The sequence below is a fragment of the Urocampus carinirostris genome, chromosome 8 (assembly GCF_059441175.1).
Source record: "Urocampus carinirostris isolate Australia breed hairy pipefish chromosome 8, RoL_Ucar_1.0, whole genome shotgun sequence".
Classification (NCBI taxonomy): Eukaryota; Metazoa; Chordata; class Actinopteri; order Syngnathiformes; family Syngnathidae; genus Urocampus; species Urocampus carinirostris.
The window spans coordinates 39,370,634-39,391,503 of NC_142356.1; the positions used below are offsets into that span (position 1 = coordinate 39,370,634).

Genomic DNA, 20,870 nt, shown 5'->3' on the forward strand with positions numbered 1-20,870 from the left:
TAAAATATAATTTCAGTGGCGAAATTTAAACCTTAAAGGGACAGTGTTTAACATTAAGTGCCTTGTTGTGTACAGAAACACTTTCATTCAGTTTAAAAAAAAACATTGATTTGAACACTAGGCAAAAATAACTATCATACCAATGTTAATTTTTATAAAATATAATGAATAAATTTGTATTTCTTTTACATAGTGGACTCCCTACATAGAAGTCACCACCAGATTTGTCTGGCATCATGCTGCTACGCTGTGCTCTTGGCACTGGTTTTTGTTTGCGTTAGACAATACAGTGGCATCTAGTGGTCAGATATTATACAATGGGGCTTTAACATGTTTTTGCACATATATCCATCCATCCATTATCTGCACCGCTTATCCTCAGTAGGGTCGCAGGGGTGCTGGAGCCCATCTCAGTCATCTTTGGGCAGTGAGCAGACCACACAGAAACAGACAACTCACTAGCTCATTCACACCTAGGGACAATTTGGACCAGCCAGTTCATGTCTTTGGAATGTGGGAGGAAACCGGAGTGCCCGCAGAAAACCCGAGCAAGCACAAGGAGAACATGCAAACTCTGCACAGGAAGCCTGGTAGCTGGATTTGACCCCATTACTTCAGAACTGTGCCGCAGATGTTCTTACAACTCAACTGCCGTGCGCCCCATAAAGACATATATTAAAAAAATGTACTGTATACCATAGACAATCTTGATAATAACACTTAATAATAACAATATCAAAACAATATTTTAATGCTGTTTTGGTTTGAGGTAAGTGACTGTTTTTTTTTTTTTAAATTCAGTATAATTTAAACTTTAATGGTAGGGTTAGTCGTACGAGGTGATCCTAAAACGTTGAAAATTTAAAATTTTGTCTATTAAGTATGTGTTAGTAATGCACAAGTGGGTTCAAAAAGCTCTTATGCTTTATTTTCTACTGCACCTATCTGTTTTTATATTACTTTTAAGAGCTGTTCGGGGCATGGCTTGAAAGTCACGTCACAGGTTCCGTTTTTGTTTATGTTAGTGTAGCATGAAAACGGTTAAAGTAAGAAATGGCCTGCTTTAAGAGTATTTAACATATCTTTTATCAAACTTCATTTGTTAACAAAAAAACAATGTTGATTTACAAAAAATAAGCAAAATACATGAACTTTCAAATAAACGTGCCTTTTTTTCAATACTCGTATCGAGAAATTAACTTTTATTTTGCACAACAAGAGCCTCACCTAAATGGAGCTGATATAATCGTCCGGCATCATGCTGCTAGGGGTACACATAAACATCAAAAGGCATGGCGAAAAAATGTAATGTATAATGGTGCTTTGAGTCTCTGCCGTTTTTCATTCTTCCTTGTGCTTTTTAGCACTTATTTTATGTGGAACTACACCATACAGCAGGGTTCGGGAACCTTTTTGACTCAAAGAGCCATAAAAGCAAAAAATATTAATTTTATTTTGGGAAAGAGCCACACCATATATTATGAGACAAATTTACTAAATTGCTAAACCCGCGCCCCAGACAAAAGCTTAGTCTTCAGCACATTTATTTTTGATGATTTGATAAAAATTATGAAAAGAGAATAATGCCAGAGCCCCTGTCCCAAATTCAACAAACAGACCACTTTAAACTTGTCTCTTTCTTGCAATTACTCAAGATCGGTTAAACTCCTTTTGACCCTTTTTTTTCATACATATTGGTTTCAAAACCAGATGCAAGCATTTATTTTGTAAAAACGTCACAACATTCTGAGAATAGGGAGCCTTATGTGCTTACCTTTGGCGAGAGATGGGAGGGAATGCTTGTACTTTTTGCATAGCTCCACCCATCCCTCCCACTCACCCAATCAAATGACTAAGTTCTCTTCCGGTGTTTTGGCGTATTTACAGTTCTGTGGATTCATCATAAAGTATCTGAACACTGAACACAGATTATATAGTGAACTTTTAAATAAAGGATTCTTTAGCGTTGTACACCCAAAACGAGTTTTTTTTCCCCTTTTTTTTGTGTGACACCTTGACTGTAAATTGTAGTGAAAAACGTGCCCTATATATACTGCGAAGTGTTTCCTTCACATTTGGCTTTGGTTTGGCTTTACGTGTACCTGAATAGGATAGACAATCGGTTTTAAACAAGATGGAGAAATTTTGCATGCAATCAAATTTGTCTCTGAGCCACAGATACTCATAGAAAGAGCCATATATGGCTCGCGAGCCATAGGTTCCCGACCCCTGCCATACAGCAACATCTACTGGGCAAATAATACACACTTTCCCTTTGACTTGGGATGTTCAATACAGTACCACATTTTAAGAACTGACACCTAAATCTTGAATAGTCATTGATACAGATACATAAATCCAATACTACCAGATACTATCAGTTCCAAAAAATTTGAGATTTATTTTTAAAATACGTTCTACCATAAAAGAGACCTTAAATATTGATTTTTTTATGGATGTCAACCCTCCCTTTCATTTCAGTTTTCTGAATGTAAAATGGCCACGATAATATTCCCAAAAATTGAATCAGGGACTATCCCGAGTAACGATACCTTCAAAAGTCTGGTATCTGCATGGATTCTGATACATTTATTGATACTTGCCCATGCCTAATTTTAAGTTTCTTATGTATAAACTCTAAAATATATTGTACATTCTATTAAAATATAATACTCTGAACTGAATTAATAATATTCTATTTTGATCAATGAAATTGTAATTGGCAAAAATCTCAAGAAAAAGCGAGTGGTGCAAATTGAGAACAATCTGTCTCTTGTTAATGTTTTATTTTAATTAGTTTTCCATGTGGGGCTTTTTTATGTTATTGACATCATCTCAGACAGTGGGACACTGTTAGGATCGCAAAAAAAGAAATGTCATTTTACTGTGTTGTTTATATACTTAAATCATCACAACTGGGATCAGCATGCAATGTGAGTCATGCTGAACAAACATTGATGTAGTAAAGATGGAGTCTTTTGTTGAATATGACCTTGGGCTCTGTACTCACCTGGTGCAGCATGCACTATGCAGAAAAATCATTAAAATATATGTGAAAAAAAATTGTTTTTTGAGGATGAGGTGGTTGATTTATGTTTTCTGTACTATTGTTTTTTTGTGAAAATTGTCCAGTCATGCTTCGTAAAATCTGTTACCTCTAATAATTTTTCACAGTACAATACAGTGACATAAAAATATTTAAAAATAAATATGGGGCTGCATTACTATTGACTTTTAGCAGGTGACGTCTCGATGGCATCTCTGGCAGAATGAGAGCCATGACGGATGGCAAGGAGCACTCTGACAGACAGCATTTGAATGAGCATTTGAGTTGAAACAACTATCAATGACGATGACAGAAGAATATACCTAGTGCTTTTTATAATGGAAATGTATTGCTGTGCAGTGGCAAGGTTTTAAGCCCGATTTAGAATTTTATCCCTTTTGATGAAACAGGAGACGGCGATGTATATCTGCAAACAAACAGAGGGATTGGTGTTGTGCTTAGGCACAACACAGGCAGCTTTCAAATATTCTAGGATTTGCAGAGAACATTTTTTACAAGGTACGCTTGATATATTTCCAGCAGCTGCACAATATTCGTTTGACTGGTCATTAGCAATGGCAGTGTCTGAAATAACGTCTGCCCGGATGCCGGGGGCGTGCATCTTTTGCGTCAGGCGTACAACTTACAAAACGTCTCCGCCCGTCCGCCTGGGGGGCCGACAACTTTATCAAGGAAAAAAAAAAGGGTTCAGTTTGGAAATTTCGGTTCGTTTGGCAATTTGCATATTCGGCAGACAAACGGAAGCCTCCATCGAATAACTTCGTGCTTCCGGACTTTCTCGAACATTATGACGTCGTTCATTTGCATATGATTTTCCAAAGTAGATGCACAGAGAACACAAGAAAAATTGATAAGTGGTTAGAAATCAAGCCAAAACCTCAGCCCCAGAAGAAAGATTCAAAAGAAGCTAAAAAAAATTATGATGCTACAAAACGTAACGTACATTAAAAGCATCGTGGAAAGAGGAGTTCACGTGGCTTGTGGAAGACGACGCAATGCAAACATTGCATGAATGAAGATGAGTAGATGCAGGTACATACTGATGGCAGATGGTAAACAGTGATGTCATATACATGCTAAGTTGTATATGTTATAAGTTTTAAGTAGATTTATAATAAACTTAATTTAAAAATTTTGTTCTGTTATATATTCTGATTATCAATCCTTAATAATTTGCAACAATGGTTTTTTTTTGCGATTAGTTGTCTTATTGTGTTTCAAGTTTTGAAAAATGGGGCAGGCAGCTTTATGGCTGGGCAGGCAACTGTTCAGAGTTGTCTGCCCTGGTGTCCGGTAACTTTTTGTCATGAGTTTCAGACACTGGCAATGGTGTTGAATTGTATAGCTTCTGTTGTTGTTGTGTACTGTTTACTTGCCATACCCACTGTTGACTACGGTTTACTGCCGTCCTTCATGGTGTCGTTACGTGGTTAGGTCTCGAGTCTGCAAAGGGTCATATAGATGAAACATCCGTCTGTTTTTAAATTTGTTCAACATTTCAACAGCATTCATTCTGTTATTAGTTGTGATGGCCCCATGCTCTCAAGCTTGTGGCCCTAAGTTGATACCAGGTTGAGAACTCCGCTTAGTAACGAGTTTCAGAGCTTATGAAACATGAGCAGAACGCACAATCAAATTAATTTTGTCCAACAATTTTGCTTTGTATCGCTAGAAGCCAATAAATAAACAATTGTTTTTATATGTGTGCAGAGAGAGATTAAAAACTTTGCTTGTACAATTTTTGCAGCACTTTTGGCCATTGACTCTCAACCTTTTATCAAAAAAAGGGACACTTTTTTATAATTAAAAGAAATCTCCCAGCAATAGTTTCATGTTGTTGTGTTTTCATTATTTAAACTATCATGTAGCCTAAATTGACAATACAGGATTAACTATTTCTTATAGTTTTTGGTCACTGTGGCTCAAGAGGTAATAGTCAAGTCAAGTCAAATTTATTTATATAGCCCTTAATCACAAAAATGTCTCAAAGGACTGCACAGAATTACAATGACATAATTACCTGATCTTAAACCAACATGCGGGCAAGGAACAACTCAAAACCTCAGCGTGAGGAAATAGAAATTAAATGAAATGATTTGCATTTATATAGCGCTTTTCAAGTCAATGACTTCCCAAAGCGCTTTACAATGTGCTCCACATTTCCCAATAGCGGCCTTGTATTGCAGCCATGTAAGACACTAACCTGCTTATTGGGGGTACTAGGGGTTCAGTGTCTTACCCAAGGATACTTTGACATGTAACTACATGTGCTACTGCCGCCCCTTGAAACATTAAGAAGGGACCTCACAAGTGGTATCCCCCTTTCAGGATGACCAGGGTGAATTACATTTAGCATTACAGTACACAAACATAGTAAACACTAGGTAACATGTTGAAAATTTGTCCGGAAAGTGCATGACAGCAGCGACGCCCCCAGCCTGTAAACTAGTCCAGAAAGTCTATGACGGCCACAAGGTAGCTTCCCATCTCTGCCAGCTGGTCCATGCAGGCGTTCACATGCTTCAGGTCAAACGCTGGTCCGCTGACTCATCTCAAATCGTCCTTCTCCTTCGTATCACCACCAGGTAGGCAGTCGGAAAAAGACAGGACAATACAGAATATGAGGTGGGCATCAATCATAAGCTTTGGAATAGAAGTGTGTCTTAAGCCTTGATTTAAAAACTTCCATTGAGGTTGCAGATCTCAAGGAGGCAGGGCATTCCATAGCACCGGGGCTCGGATTGAGGAACGCTCTCAAGCCTAGAGACTTATTGGCTCTCGGAGTCACCAGTAGACCGGCATTTTCCGAGCGCAGACCATAGGGGGAAATCAAATCAGAGAGATAAGAGGGTGCAAGTCCATGCAAACATTTATATGTTAATAAGAGAACCTTAAAGTCACATCTTAAGTGGGAGCAAGTGCAAGTTGGCCAATACAGGAGTAATATGCTCAAACTTTTTGGTCTTAGTCAGAAGTCTAGCTGCTGCATTCTGAACCAGCTGCAAACTTTTGATGCTAGACATCGGGAGACCAGAAAGCAATACATTACAGTAATCAAGCCGAGAAGTAATAAACGCATGAATTAAAACCTCTGCATCTGATTGGGACAGCATCGAACGAATCTTCGCAATATTACGGAGGTGGTAGAAAGCTATTCAAGTAATATTTTTCACGTGTGACTGAAACGACAGATTAGGAACAAATATAACACCTAGATTTTTGACCGAGTCACTATGGGTGATATTACATTTGTCTAGGTTCAAGGTAGTGTTTGAAAACAACTCACGACAGTGAGCTGGACCAATAATCAACATTTCAGTTTTTCTGGGTTAAGGCGCAAAAAATTAAGTGACATCCATCTTTGAATCTCAGTAAGGCAAGCCTCCAGATTTCTACAACTTTGCTGTCCAGTTGTCTCCAGTGGCACTTACAGTTGAGTGTCATCTGCATAGCAATGGAAACTAATATTATACTTGCGGATAATGTCACCAAGCGGGATCATATAAATACTAAAAAGAAGGGGGCCAAGTACAGAGCCCTGTGGAACACCACAGGGGACATTAGATTGTTTAGAGGTCAGATTGCCATAGTTAACACATTGCATCCTGTCTGACAGGTAGGACCTAAACCACGAGAGTACAGTTCCTGAGATACCAATGCATTCTAGACTAACCAGTAATATGTTGTGGTCGACAGTATCAAAAGCAGCGCTGAGATCCAGCAGCAGTAACATTGATGAGGCACCGGAATCTATTGCTAAAAGGAGATCATTGGTTACTTTAGCCAGGGCTGTCTCAGTAGAGTGATTTGCCCTAAATGCTGACTGGACAGTTTCAAAGAGGTTATTTTCTGACATGAAGTCATTTAACTGCTGTGTAGCGACCTTTTCAAGTAATTTTGCAAAAAATGGCAGATTTGACACTGGCCTATAATTAGCTAGGCTTTCTGGGTCAAGGTTAGGTCGCTTAAGCGTGGGTTTAATGACGGCAGACTTGAAGGCTACAGGAACTATACCCGAGGATAGCGATATATTAATAATATTTAAAACTGATGGTCTTAAGATCCTAAACAGATCCTTTACCAGTGAAATTGGAAACGGATCAAGCAGGCAAGTAGTTTGTTTGGCCCTACTGACCATCTGTGTTAGACTATCAAGGGACACATCATTGAAACTGGAGAATGTTTCTGAACAACCGCCGACACGGTCCTTACCTAACACCTCCACATCTTTGAGATAGGAGGAGGTTACAGAGCGTTCTTTTAAAATTTCATTCCTGATTAGTTGAATCTTTTTATTAAAGAATTCCATAATGTCAATAGCAGAATAAGTAGAACTATTTGGGTTAAGTTGTTGTCTGGTCAGTTTCGCCATTGTGTCAAACAAAAATTTCTGATTATTCTTATGTTTAAAAATAATCTTAGAGAAAAACGATGCTTTAGCTGAGGCAAGAGCTACTCTATATCAGCTTGCTGAAAAAGCTGTCACACCAGGCAAGTCGGAAGACCTCCAGCTTTGTAGTGCGCCATTTTTGTTCAAGTTTTCTGCAACCTTGTTTGAGTGACCTGGTTTCTTCAGTAAACCAAGGTGTATGCTTCTTCAGTCAAAATGTATGCCATTGGGGCGCCAGAGAATCAAGAACATTAACCAAAGCAGTATTAAAGTTGTTTGTAAGTGAGTCAACAGACCCAGTATACGAAGGGAAGGCTGCAGTTACCATAGGTAATAGTTCTTTTAATGCCGTTGTGGGGCGGATATTGCGACTGCTAAAGCCTAAATTTTCCTTATCACAGTAAACATTAAACAACACCTCACACTTAACAAGATAGTGATCAGAGATGGCATTGGGATACGTTAACACTGTAACATTTGAGGCTACTACGCCACGGGTCAGAACAAGATCTAGAGTGTTCCCATCTTTATGAGTGGGCACATCAACTATTTGATTGAAACCAAATGTATCAATCTGTGACTTAAAAGCAATTGCAAGTGAATTTGATGGGGAGTTTATGTGAACATTAAAATCACCAATAATTACAACATTGTCCGCATAAGTTACTAAGTCTGTTAAGATTTCTGAAAATTGATCCAAAAAAATTGAGTATGGTCTAGGTGGGCGATACACAACAACTACATAAATTGGTGTTGACATTAAGGACCTCATAACAAGTGCTTCAAACGTTTTAAAAACAGTAGGGGTACCAGGAGTAAATTTCAACTTACCTTCCGATATAAGTGCAACTTTTTTGCATGGTCGTGCCAAGTGCAAACTCACAAAGTTAGGTGGAGAAGCCTCATTTAACACTACAAACTCATTTGGTTTTAACCAGGTCTCACAAAGGCCAATAAGGTTAAGATTGTGTTCATTAATAAGGTCATTGACAAGTAAAGCTTTGGAGGCTAGTGATCTAATATTCAGAAGGCCAAGCTTCAGCACTGTGGACTGAGTTGAACCCTTTCCCGAGTTTTGAACCTTATTGGCAACCTTAGTGGTAACCTCCACAGGATTATACTGCCAGTCCCGGGTCTTGTGCCTTGCATGACGGCAGATGCGGCCCGAATTCCAGACCACAGGAATATTGTTGACAGGTGGAGTAGCAGGATGACTAGTGGTAGAAAATGATGTTATTTCTTCTTTTTCGTCTCCCTCCTCATCTAACAAGGAAGAATCAGAGGTAAGAAGCACAGAAGATGCTATAGAAGAGTACAGATCAGGGTGTGTGGTGCAGGCAATGGAACACTCTAAACTACAAAAACTATGTGAATTGCATGAATCTAGCATAGCGCTAGTTAGCTCTAGCATTACAGACTCCACACCCGTGGTTACAGGTTCACTAATCACCTGTGACCTGGCCTGCACTAGTGTACCCTGTCATGGAAGGCTTAAACAGTAATCTATATTTTTAGAAAGAGTGAGAGCACCTTTCCAGTTAGGGTGAAGGCCGTCTCTCCTCAGCAGGTCAGGTCGGCCCCAGAAGGCAGGCCAGTTATCAACATACCTAAATCCCTGCTGACTACAGAAACTTGCCAGCCACCGGTTTAGCGAGACTAGTCTGCTAAACCTCTCATCATTGCCTCTCTCAGGCAAGGGGCCAGAGACAATTACTCGATGCCGACTCATCTTGCTGGCGAGATTACAGGTCCTAACAATATTTTTCTTTGTAATCTCAGATTGCCTCATTTTAGTATCATTAGAGCCGACGTGAATGACTATATCAGTGTAGCTAGAACTGTCCTGGTGTCTAGATTTGCATGTCAGCTCCCTCGAATTAGCCTCAATGTCGGATGCTCTAGCCCCAGAAATACACATAACCGTGGCTGGGGTGCTAAGCTTTATGTTACAGGTGATGGAGTCACCTATAATTTGGGTGCGGGAGCCAGTAGACTGGGGTGGAGTAGGACTAGCTAGGGGGCTGAACTTATTATGTGTCTGAATTGGCTCACCGCGATTATCATGCCGTTTAGGGCTAGTGCTAACCGGACTAGCAGGTTCGCTACAACCCACGCTAGCAGTGGTGTCCGCGGCATCTAACATTTTCCTTTTAAACTGCTCTAGCTCACGGACACGTCCCTCTAGAAGGGCTACTTGCCTACGGAAGCGGGAGCAACCTTTACAACAACCCATACCCACTTGTGAGCAGTCGGAAGCCGAACAGCGTCTTAGCAGCCGTGGGAGGGGTTGCCCTTCACCAGCGATCGGCAGCAGCGCGATTGTAAAAAAATTGTGCGCGGCACTCACCTTACGCCAATCGTACGAGATACTTACCTGAAACTTTTCAACTGTTCGAGAAAAAAAATGTCAGTCCAGAATTCTGCTATAGTAGGAATCTGAATCGATCCTACTGTAATCCCTTGTTTATCGTGGTTAATGGGGACCATAACCCTAGGCAATATGATCAAAATCCACGAAGTAGCCCCCCCATTTTTAAAATGAGCTCACATAAATGGTCTATCAAGGACGATGGATTGCGGACGCACGGGTGCTGTTCATTTTGGAGGGCAAAAACAAAAAAAGGAGCTGCCACGCATAACAAGGTGGTAATCGACTGGGGATCGTGGCCAAAACAGTGCAGTTTATTTTAGGCGTACGTGATCGGCAGACTTCAGTGGCCCAAAATGGGGAAAAAATTACTTTAGTGGCCCCTGTTCTCAAGAATGGTCGCTGGGTATAATGGATCGCGGCCACATCATATACAGGTTATTCTTTTCGGTGAATAATTTTGCTGTAGTTTTGCTGAAAAAGCACAATAATACCTAAATCCACTAGTGAAACAAAAAAAGATTTTACTGTGTTCTAACTTACTATTATTGTCAAGACCAGAACGGAGACAGGACCAATTTTCGTGCGTTTCTCCAAGTTTTATTGGGGAAGAAGGGAAAGGATAGTACACACGATCCGTAGATCGCTGGTCACGGGAAGCAGGTTGCTCAGGTGCGGAAGTGGTATTACCGTGGCGAGTGATGTCAGTGTCGAGAGCGGAAAAAACAGGTCAGTAGCAGGGACGGGGGAAGAAAAATCGTGGTCGAGATCAGAAAAAGGGTCGGAGCCGGGAAACAGACAGGAACCAGAACAGGAGAGAGTCAGGGTCGAAAAGCTTCCTAGCATAAGCTGAGGTTCGCAGACGGACTGACAACCGGTGACAGAAAGACTGTGGTATGAAAAGTGACAGGGAGCCAATCAGTGTCTGAGGCAGTTGGTGCCAAAGGAGCAGGCTCAAGTGCCTCGCATCAGTAATCATGACGATTATTTTATGTTTCAAAATGTTCATCAATCATCTTCAGATTTGTTTATCCTTACTCTAGACACATGAATAAACACATGATTTTTAGAGAAAAATGAGAAACTAAATATCAGCTAAATTATGTTGAAAAGTTTTAGATTATTTAATTTACCGGTAATGTTTTTTTTTGTTGCTGCGCAATGTTAAACAGCTTCATCAAACTAATAAGTTATTGAATGCATTTCCCCGTACTACCTCGTGAGCAGATAATTAATATCAAGCAAAAAAGCATAGACACCTGCTGCCACCTACTGATCTGGATGAATGTTACATGTTACAGAATGTTACAGTTGAATGTTACACGGCTGATCAATTGAGAAAAGTATACATATTGAACATGACAAGTTGTAATTTGAAATTAAAAAACACAAATATTAGTTTAAAACATAATTCATACAAAGTAAAACATAAAAAATAGATACAGTTCAACAAACACAGTATACAAATAATCTCTTGATTTTTGAAACTGTGGCCATGTTACCAGCTGAATTATTTTGTAGTTGACACTTTAAGAACCTCAATTAATCAAATGCACATATTTTTTTAACATCAAGTTTTCATTTAATACAATTAATCGCAGCATCCATTACTATGGACAGTATACAAGGCATGCACCTACGTAAATAATAATGACAGGGTGAATTGATGGGGTTAAATCTGCTCATAAGTAAGTACAATAAACCTCATATGTTATTCATGAGATTCAACACATGTTTCCTTCCTTTGCTATTTCCTGCCCGTAGCCGTTCTTCTTTCCATCTCAGAAGCAAAAAGCCTCTCAAAAAAAACATCAGGACCAACAACAATAATAAAAGCACTTAGCATCAGATCATATTGTGTTTTGTTTTCACAAATGTGACAAATCTGATGGAGCCACATTGTTTTCAAGACCACAAATCATATCAGTCCTTGCGTGCGTCATTCCAATGGGATTTGTTCTCGTCCATTTTCAGATCATATTCCTACAAGAGTGGGTATGAATAAATGGTCAATATTCTCTGTGGCGTTTTCTGATTATCGAGCAGCATCTCCTAAATATTGGCGTTAGGTCGTTTACGTGCATATGAAGGGAGTGTTACAATCTAGATCGGTGCTCAAGGAGAGAGCCGACGACTGCTGAGGTTAATGGGAGGCGTGCAGAGTGCTGTGGGACATCCATTTCCCACTCAACAAGCGTTTAATCACAGAGAAACACTGGGCGATGTGCCACATCATGCAGCTACATCGATATGGGAGTGAGGGGAGGGGAGAGGAAGAGACTGGGGGCGGTATTGACAGTGAGTGCTTGTGTTAAAAGGTTGGGGCTTCCAGTATTGGGTCATACTGAGCAGTTCCAATCAGTGTGGGTACCGTTTGACCTTTGTGAATGCTGGACCTGTCGGCCATCATGAACCACGCTGTTTTTGGTGTTCAAAAATTAGCTGTGATGAGTCATTACCGGAGTACTGAACTATGATGTTAAGAATATTACAAGAACAGTTTTTTCCATCTTTGCAACAGTGAAAACATTTGCCCTATGCTGTCCCATTCTGATGCTGAGATTATAATTCATGCGTCTCGATTACTGTACCCTCCGGTCTCCCAATGTTTAGCATCTACAGTTAGCAGCTGAAACAAAATGCTGAAGCTAAGCTTTTAACGAGGACAAGAAAGTATGATCACACTACTGTACTCCGATTTTAGCTGACTTACACTGGCTCCCTGTCAGTTCAAGATCAGATTTTATGATTTTGTTGGTATTTTACAAAATGTTGCCTCCTTATATCTTTCTGATATAATTCCCAATTATGTTCCTGCTCAGCCTTTGCTCGGAAACGCTGGCCAAGAAGAAATCCGCATATTTGAGAGAGCTCTCCATTCGGGCCCAAGGCTGGGGAATGCTTTCCCATCCGAGATTCGATCTGCAACCTCAGTGGATGTGTTTCAATCTAGGCTTAACGCATACTCATATTTAATAGCTTATGAGTAAAGTTGATCTCATACTCTTTTCTTATTGTCCCCGAGATAGAAGGATGAGCCTTTTTTTTGCACGGTGCATGCATTTTGAGCCATCGTACTTGCACTCAGACCGGATGTATGATTTCATCTAGATTCTAGAACATGCTGCCTTGGTCAAGATTTTGGAACAGGTAGCTGTGTTATGGTTATCATGGCGCTCAATTGGCCCTGCCCGTGTGTGTCACGGTCGCCATGGTGCCCAATTGGCCCTGCCCGTGTGGCACAGCTGCGGCTTGTTGATATATTGACTTTCTGTTTGTATATAGCTCAGCACTTTCTTGCCTCAGTGTCTGCCCGTCAAACGAACTTCTGCCCCACAAGACGTGGGTTGTGACTTCTGACTCTTTTCCTGTTGGTATTTTAAGTCAGATATGGTTCCCGTTTATTTTTATACTGTTTAATTTCGGGTTCCAGTTTTGTTTTCCGTCTATTCTTGTCCTGTTGGTTAGTTTCTCCAGTTTTGGTTCCCGTCTAGTTTCTCCTGTTTATTTTCGTTACCCTGATTCGTTATCGATCTTGTCGGTCTCTGGCGTCCTGTCCTCCCATGCCAGACCGGCTTCCTGTTGTGCATGACTCCCATTTTCCATAAAATAAAAAGCTTGTGTGAGAATGTCACGCGATTGGGTCCTGTGTCTGTTCTGGTTCTGAAAAGCTATCAACTGGACATTCGGTTATCATTCATTTTTCATGTTGATGATGTCTGTGTATTGTCTGTTGATGCCCTTGCCACATCCATTGCACCCTGGTCATCCTGAAAGGAGGATTACCTCATATCAATGACTTCTCCAGTTCTTTTCATTTTCCCCATGCTGGGTTTTTCTTTGCCCTCAGGTAGAGTTAAGATCAGAGGATAGTGTAATGGTAGTCTGTACAGCCCTTTGAGACTTTATGTGATTAAGGGATATATGAAATAAACATGACTTGACTTAAGGTAATATTTCCTTTGTGTGCATGCGTAAGAATAACTTTATTATTTGAAAATGCGTAGTTAATTAAATTATTAATAATATGGTTTGTTAATGGGCGGCACGGCAGCGGCACGGCAGCTGTGGCACAGTTCTAAGGTCATGGGTTTGAATCTAGCTACCAGCCTTCCTGTGTGGGCAGTCCGATTTCCTCTCACATTCCAAAAACATGCATGTGAGGTTAATGTGCTGTTTCAAATTCTCCCTAGGTGTGAATAAGTGAGTGAATTGTCTGTTTCTGTGTGCCCTGCGGCTGGCTGGCAACCAGTTCAGGGTGTCCCCTGCCCACTGCCCGAGGACAGGTGGGATGGGCTACAGCACCCCCTTGACGACTACCGAGGATAAGCGGTGCAGAAAATGGATAGATAGAGGGTTTATCAATTATAGGGTGTAACCTGGACACATCGTCAGTGGGAGCAGGGTCATTGGGTTTTTTGGGTCTTAGTCAGACACCCAGGTGACCCAGTCTCGGGTGATCAACCCCCTGACTTTTGTCCAGGTAGCGCACTACGTCACGCTTCCCCCTCCTCAACCAAGCCAGCATGATGCCTTTTAAGCTGCTCCCAAGATGTCGTTGATGGCTCTTCGCCTATGCAGTCCACAAATACAAAGGAGCATGAGGACACAGAATAAGGACTTGCATGCAAAGCCCCTGCAGCCCACCTCAATAGGCTCGCAGGGGGCCCTACACTCATTCCTGCAACATTTAGCCACAAGATTGGCGTACTTTTCCCTCTTCTTCTCCTTAATTCTATGTGTTACCAATGCCCAGCTGAGTTCAAAGAGGCATTATGCTTAACTGGAACCTGAAAAGGACGGGTGCAGGAAATAGGAATGGTAGCGTCTGAGAATAAACAAGAGTGAAGAAGTAGTAAACAGTAAGTATGTTCCGAGTTTTGGGAAGAATTGTTCCCTTGCTTTAACCCAAGAAGTAGAAGGACAAGGAGGATGATAACCAAGATGAAGTGGATTGGGGAGGGGGAAGTAATAGGAGAGTGTAGAAGTGTGAAAAGTATTCAAGTATCTAAAATGCAAGACATTTTGGCTTCTTTGCCTCTTTTTTAACGAGACATAATGAAACTTTGTAATTGTGCTAAATACAAAAAATCACAAGTCTTAATGACTTAGAGATAATGATGAAAATTGGATGCTGACTTATTGTTTTTTGTGTATTTTATGGCTTATTCAATACACGTGTCGAAACTGACCAGCCGGGATAAACAATAGAGCTGAAATGTGAGGGTAAAAGAAGGTTAAATCATTTATTTTCTTAGAGTAAAAAATATATATCACGCATCACACATGGACACCTTGGAAATAAATGAAGGCATATGACAGCCCTACACTTTACTTGCTTAAACTGAAGCCAATATCAGAAAATAATGAGTTATAAAGGACAAGATGTAATTGTGGGAAAATAAACTAACCAACAGAGGAAAATGCCCTCATAAGTTCAAAAATTCTACCAGCTCAAAAGCTTGAAACAAACTAAATTCAGTTTTCCAGAGGAAAACAGTAAACGAAAATGTGTACAATTTCAAATTGACTAGTGCCATTTACCATCACGTCATTTGCATACAAAGGCCCCACTCTTATCACAGTGATGTACGTGACAAAATGCTGCATCCCAATAAGGACAAAAATTGTGAGATTTTTTACAAGCAACACATTTTTGGAGGGAAAAAAGGCAAATTGAACTGTCTTTTTTTTTCGTTGTGTGTTCTTTTTCTTTCTTTTTTAATCACCCATTTCAGTTTTTTTAAATAAGGCTGTAAAAATGAAGAAATGTAACTATCTTAAAAAATATATTTTTTCTTTCTAATATTTGATATCTTTTTTTAATTGTTAGGTGCGAAGCCTGTGCCAGCCAATTTTTGCCATTTCGAGTCATTTTTGAAGATGGACAGAAAACTTAGTTCTGTAGCTATATAGGCAGAAGAGAGTTGAACATTGCTACTTTTTTCTAAAATGCTCGTTTGCCAGAAAACTTTGGAGAAAAAAGAATGCATTTCAAGCAGAACTCTCACTTCAGTGCTCTTTTCTTTCCATTTGTGATACCTCTAATATCTAAACAATGCTCCTAAAAACACATTAACACTTAGGTTGCATAACAACACAATAACAATACATTCAATATCGCTTTATTGAAAGAACACTGAACTTATGCATGATTTTTGCAAGAACTTTTCAGCGCTTAATGTTTTCGGTGATGCAATCATACGATTTGGGTCACCATGGCGATTCAGTTCCTGTCGATGTGCACGAAATGTCGAAGGGACGTCATCATCTTTTTAGTGAGAAAAAAGCATGAAGTATTAACAGTCTGTACTTACCCTTATTTTCGCTGCACTGACCACATTACTTGCCATACAGGGCCGCCGACACACTTCTATCGCTGGAAACAGGAAGAAAGACTAGAAGTGGGGGCTTCGTCAATGTGTGGAAATTGTTTAGAACAAAGCCACTCCTGCCATCTAGTGGTGATTTATCATGCTAAAATAATTCACAGAGGCTTCATACTTGAACTCCACCAAACCCAATAGTAGTTCTTAAAATGAAAAAAATAAAAAACAACAACATATTTTTACGTTTTGCCACTCAGTGACCAATCTTCTGAAAGCGTATTTATACATTAAGGCATTGAATGAGTTAAAAAGCAAACTTTTCCACCAACTTTCTTCATGACTATTGTGAATGCGGAATATTTGTAATAATCGTGCAATCATTGTGCAGATTGTGCTCTTGATGGTGCTTAAGTGCAACAATAAAAATATAAAATGTTTGACTTTTACTCCTCCCTTTTCTATGCCAAGTTTTTACTGAAGACAGTACCGGTAAATAGTAGAGTAGGGAGACATGGACGATTACACCTGAATCATGCAGAATGAAAAATGGACAATGTGTCTGCATGTGTGCATCCCCGTGCACGTGACAGTGAGTGAGTCTTCTCAAGTAAGTACTCCAACCAGAAGGGAGGCAAAAAAACATCCTGCCGTTCCCACCATCTGCAATTTAGGTGTTGCCATTTCATCTTCGTTTATTTGTTGTCTGCTCTCCAAGCAGGTGATGTCGTCTCTTCTGAGGGAGGAGATGCAAAGGGTTTTATTCCGACCAGCCAAACAAAGACTGATGGAATTTATCGAGATCGAGGAGCCAGAGATCGGGAGACATTTCCTCTGCGTTTCGAGTAGGTAACTCTCCCAGCATCTTTGACATTATTGGGTTTTTAAAAAATGTTTGATTAATGACTAAATGCAAGTACCAGTTGAAGTTAATTCTGCATTTGCCTATTATTTATTTACTGTACGTATTTATTATTTCTCCTATGTATATGAAAATGTATACTCATATTTTTTTCTTTATTTTTATCTTTGCACAGTTCCTATGTCATTGCACTTTTTTCATTTTTTTCAAAAAAAATTACAACTGAGGCCAGGTTACAAGCACTATCCATCCATTATCTGCACCGCTTATCCTCAGTAGGGTCGCGGGGGTGCTGGAGCCCATCCCAGCTATCTCCTAACCCTGAACTGGTTAGGTTATGAGCACTGAATAGTGAATATTGCATATATATCTTAATATTCTTTAAAAAAAATCTTGAAGTTTTTTATTACATGTTAATCCTGGAGTGCAACGTTAAACCTTGTTGCAAGCAATCTACACAATGTTGTCAATGACATTAAAGACTGTTCTGTTCTATTTTTTTCCATGCTGGAATGAAAGATTTTGCCTATACAGGACTGTCTCAGAAAATAAAATATTGTTTTAAAGTTTTTTGTTTTCTGAAATCTTTAATGTTTTAGATATTGCTGAATATAACATTCACTCAAATATCCCAGCCATTCATCCATCATCCATCCATTATCTGCACCGCTTATCCTCAGTAGGGTCGCGGGGGTGCTGGAGCCCATCCCAGCTATCCTCAGGCAGTGGGCACCCTGGACTCGTTGCCAGCCAGTCGCAGGGCACACAGAAACAGACAACTCACTTGCTCATTAATACCTAGGTCCAATTAAGACCGGCCAATTAACCTGACATGCATGTTTTTGGGATGTGGGATGATACCAGTGTGCCTAGAGGAAACCACGCAGGCTTGGGGAGAACATGCAAACTCCACACAGGAAGGTTCAATCTCATGACCTCAGAACAGTGCCGCGGACGCGCTAACCACTGTGCTGCCGTGCTGCGCTCAAGTATCACATCCCAAAATATTAAAATATCATGAAAAGGTATACTATTAGGTCATTCAACTAATTTGTATAATTAAAATAATAAAAGGCTTGCTATATTTCATTGGATTTGTAATGACACCCTAATGTATGACATTGTTTTGATTGCATTACATAAACCTAATAACCTTATCACACTACTGTAATTTCCTGAGATAGTCCTGAATATTGAACATTTAATAGATCACATATAGTAACTCAATGAGCTTTACATAATCATTCAAACGTATACAACATTCTCTATAAAGCATTTACAAACAATAGAATTAAAGATATTTTATACATAAAGTAAAATACAATAACAAAATTACCGAAAGAATGTAAATACTGTGCAAAAATAATTGGGTTGAGGGCATATTTTCTTTAGATAATAATTCCTATTTTTATGGTTTTCTTACTCATATTTTTCTGTCCTCACAACAGTGCCACATGCAACATACAACCTCACAAAATGCATTTATGCAGTTGCTTCATTTTCTTGACAAACTCATGTTGGCCAAACTCCATTGATGTGTTTCCGCAGTTGCAAATAGAAAACAGCTCGTGCAGCTATGCATTGTGCGGTGCCAGATGACGCAGATGTCCGTGAAATCCGGCTCCAAAAGGGGCCACACCAAACGCTCCAGCATCCAGGAGTGTTACAGGAGAACAGAAATCTGGTCCCTGAAAGACCTGACTCTTGTGGATGGACGAGACCCTGATGTGGTAAACATTTGTCTGTGTACTACAAATCCCACAGTGCTTTGGGACATAAAAATATCCCAAATGAGGTGACCTGCCTGTGTACACAAGCAATCTGATTACTCAAATGAGTATAACTGTGAGATTATCGGAATAGAAACGGAGTAACTCAACCATAATTATCAGAAAACTGGCAGTCAAATTAAGACCTTAATCTGATTATTGTTTACATGGCTTTAACATTTTATGGTAAATTTAATCTATCTGGTTTTCAAATGGTAAGACTTCAGGATCAACCATTCCACCCAAATGTATTGTTATAAAAGGTTTTGTGGTTTAAAGAAAAGATAGTAGGCCTATGTATGTGACTTATAGGCTCCAAAATGGCTAAAGCAATTTTCATGAAAACGTACACATTTGTATTTTAGGCCTCGGCGAATGTCTTTAGCAAGGTTTTGTGTCAAGGCAGCCCCAATAAATACCAACAAAATCGATATACATTTGCTTTCGTGTGGGCTGCTTTTGTGGCGGAAAAATTGTGTAGTTAAGTCAAGTTAAGTCAATTTTATTTGTATAGCCCTTAATCACAAAAATTCTCAAAGGACTGCACAATTACACCATCCCCTGATCTGAAACCGTACTGCCAGGTACTGCAGCTCCCTAACACGGAATGATGAACTTGAATGCAATCTGCTATCAGCCTTGTGTTGTTATTGTTATTTTTTTTTCAATAACATAGCACCTGACTTCTGCACTGTATTTGTTCTTTTCTCAGGATGACCCATATTTCCTGCTCCACTTTGACACGGTGCGCACAGTGCGTGCGGTCAGCTGCTCGGCCAAGTACGCTTTTGTGCGTGCTTTGGTTGGTGTCTGTGAACAGTATGGTCAGAAGTCACTGAACCTGGCCAACTTTGACTGGGCCTACATCAAGCCCACATCCTTCTACTCCAACAGAGGAGACTGTGTGGTGCTATCACAAATATGTTTCTATGCGTTTAACTTGGTATGTCTGTCCATGTGTCCTGTGCCCCTGGAAGCATAACAAAGATCCACAATGATGTGTGCTCAAGTGTTATGTGTATATGTTTAAGTCTGTTTAGGTCTTAAAGCTTTAACATGTTCATCCTCCAAAACATGAATTGACGAGGAAGAATTATTTGTTGCATTACTAGGGATTGGACGGGGTGCATTCAAACTGAATGCATAATGACAGTGAATGCAAGTTGTAACTATTTTTATTGCCAGTGTCATATTAAAAAAATATAATGCTCATGGCCCTGTTTTCAGAGTATTAAACAGTTTTATTTAATTCTTGGAAATAAAAAACAAGGTGAGTTGCTGTGTGCATACACACTCTAGCCATTTTAGTTTCTATCCTGCTTATCCTACACTGGGTCAAAGGTACATCTAGTCTAAAGCCAATCCCGCCCTGACTTTAGTTGACAGATGAAGTCTGTGATCTTCTCGCAGGACAATTGCAGTGTACTCAGAGAAAATAAAATAATTTTTCAAAACAACATAGAGTACTGTGTTTCTTTAATTAACACAAGATGTGAGGGAAAGGTCTGAGATGAGATTTAAATGTTACAAATACATTACCTGCATTATTCTTTGCATCGTTTGTCAAAAACAAACAAACAAACAAACAGACAAATAAACAAAAAATACTTGGAATTTGTAATTGCATATTTGAAATAATGAGTTGTGTATGTAATAATTATCTTTATTTTCAAAATAATGATCAGTGTTTAGCACACATGCCAATTTTTTTACATTAAAAAGCAGCGGATTGCATCAGACACGCTATTTTCACACGCAAAACAAACTCTGTCTCCAACAAAAACAAACAATTGAGCTTGTTTAAAAGTAAAAATGGCAAACCTGTACCAAACGGAACTCTAATGCGGAGCGGTTCATTCACACACAAAGACTTAGTCTTACTTCAAAATCAAGCGTCCATAGACTAGAATACTAGTCTCAAGTCATAATTTTTTTTGTCGTTGTTTAAAGGTTCTGTTTGGAATTTGAAATTGCTCTACTTGGCGATTCCATCTTCTGTCTTAAATCATCATTGCAGCCTCTGTCAATCTGCTTGCGTAGCTCATGCAAGTGCGTGCATTTTCTATACACTCTCCAATAAACTCTTCT

General features: G+C 39.6%; 2 protein-coding genes across 2 annotated transcripts; one reads left to right on the plus strand and one right to left on the minus strand.

The window, feature by feature from the left end:
- Positions 1-1,227: 1,227 nt before the first annotated feature.
- LOC148361867 (uncharacterized) lies at positions 1,228-12,232 on the minus strand. The gene is made up of 3 exons (XM_088342943.1): positions 12,197-12,232; positions 7,919-8,550; positions 1,228-1,264 (listed from the first exon to the last, which is right to left on the minus strand). Exons 1-3 carry the CDS (start codon positions 12,230-12,232, stop codon positions 1,228-1,230), a joined length of 705 nt encoding a protein of 234 aa, XP_088199069.1.
- Positions 12,233-16,708: 4,476 nt separating this feature from the next.
- Positions 16,709-19,764, plus strand: exoc1l (exocyst complex component 1 like). The gene is made up of 4 exons (XM_088343208.1): positions 16,709-16,761; positions 16,870-16,996; positions 18,562-18,743; positions 19,495-19,764. Exons 2-4 carry the CDS (start codon positions 16,876-16,878, stop codon positions 19,762-19,764), a joined length of 573 nt encoding a protein of 190 aa, XP_088199334.1. The 5' UTR covers positions 16,709-16,761; positions 16,870-16,875.
- Positions 19,765-20,870: the final 1,106 nt, after the last annotated feature.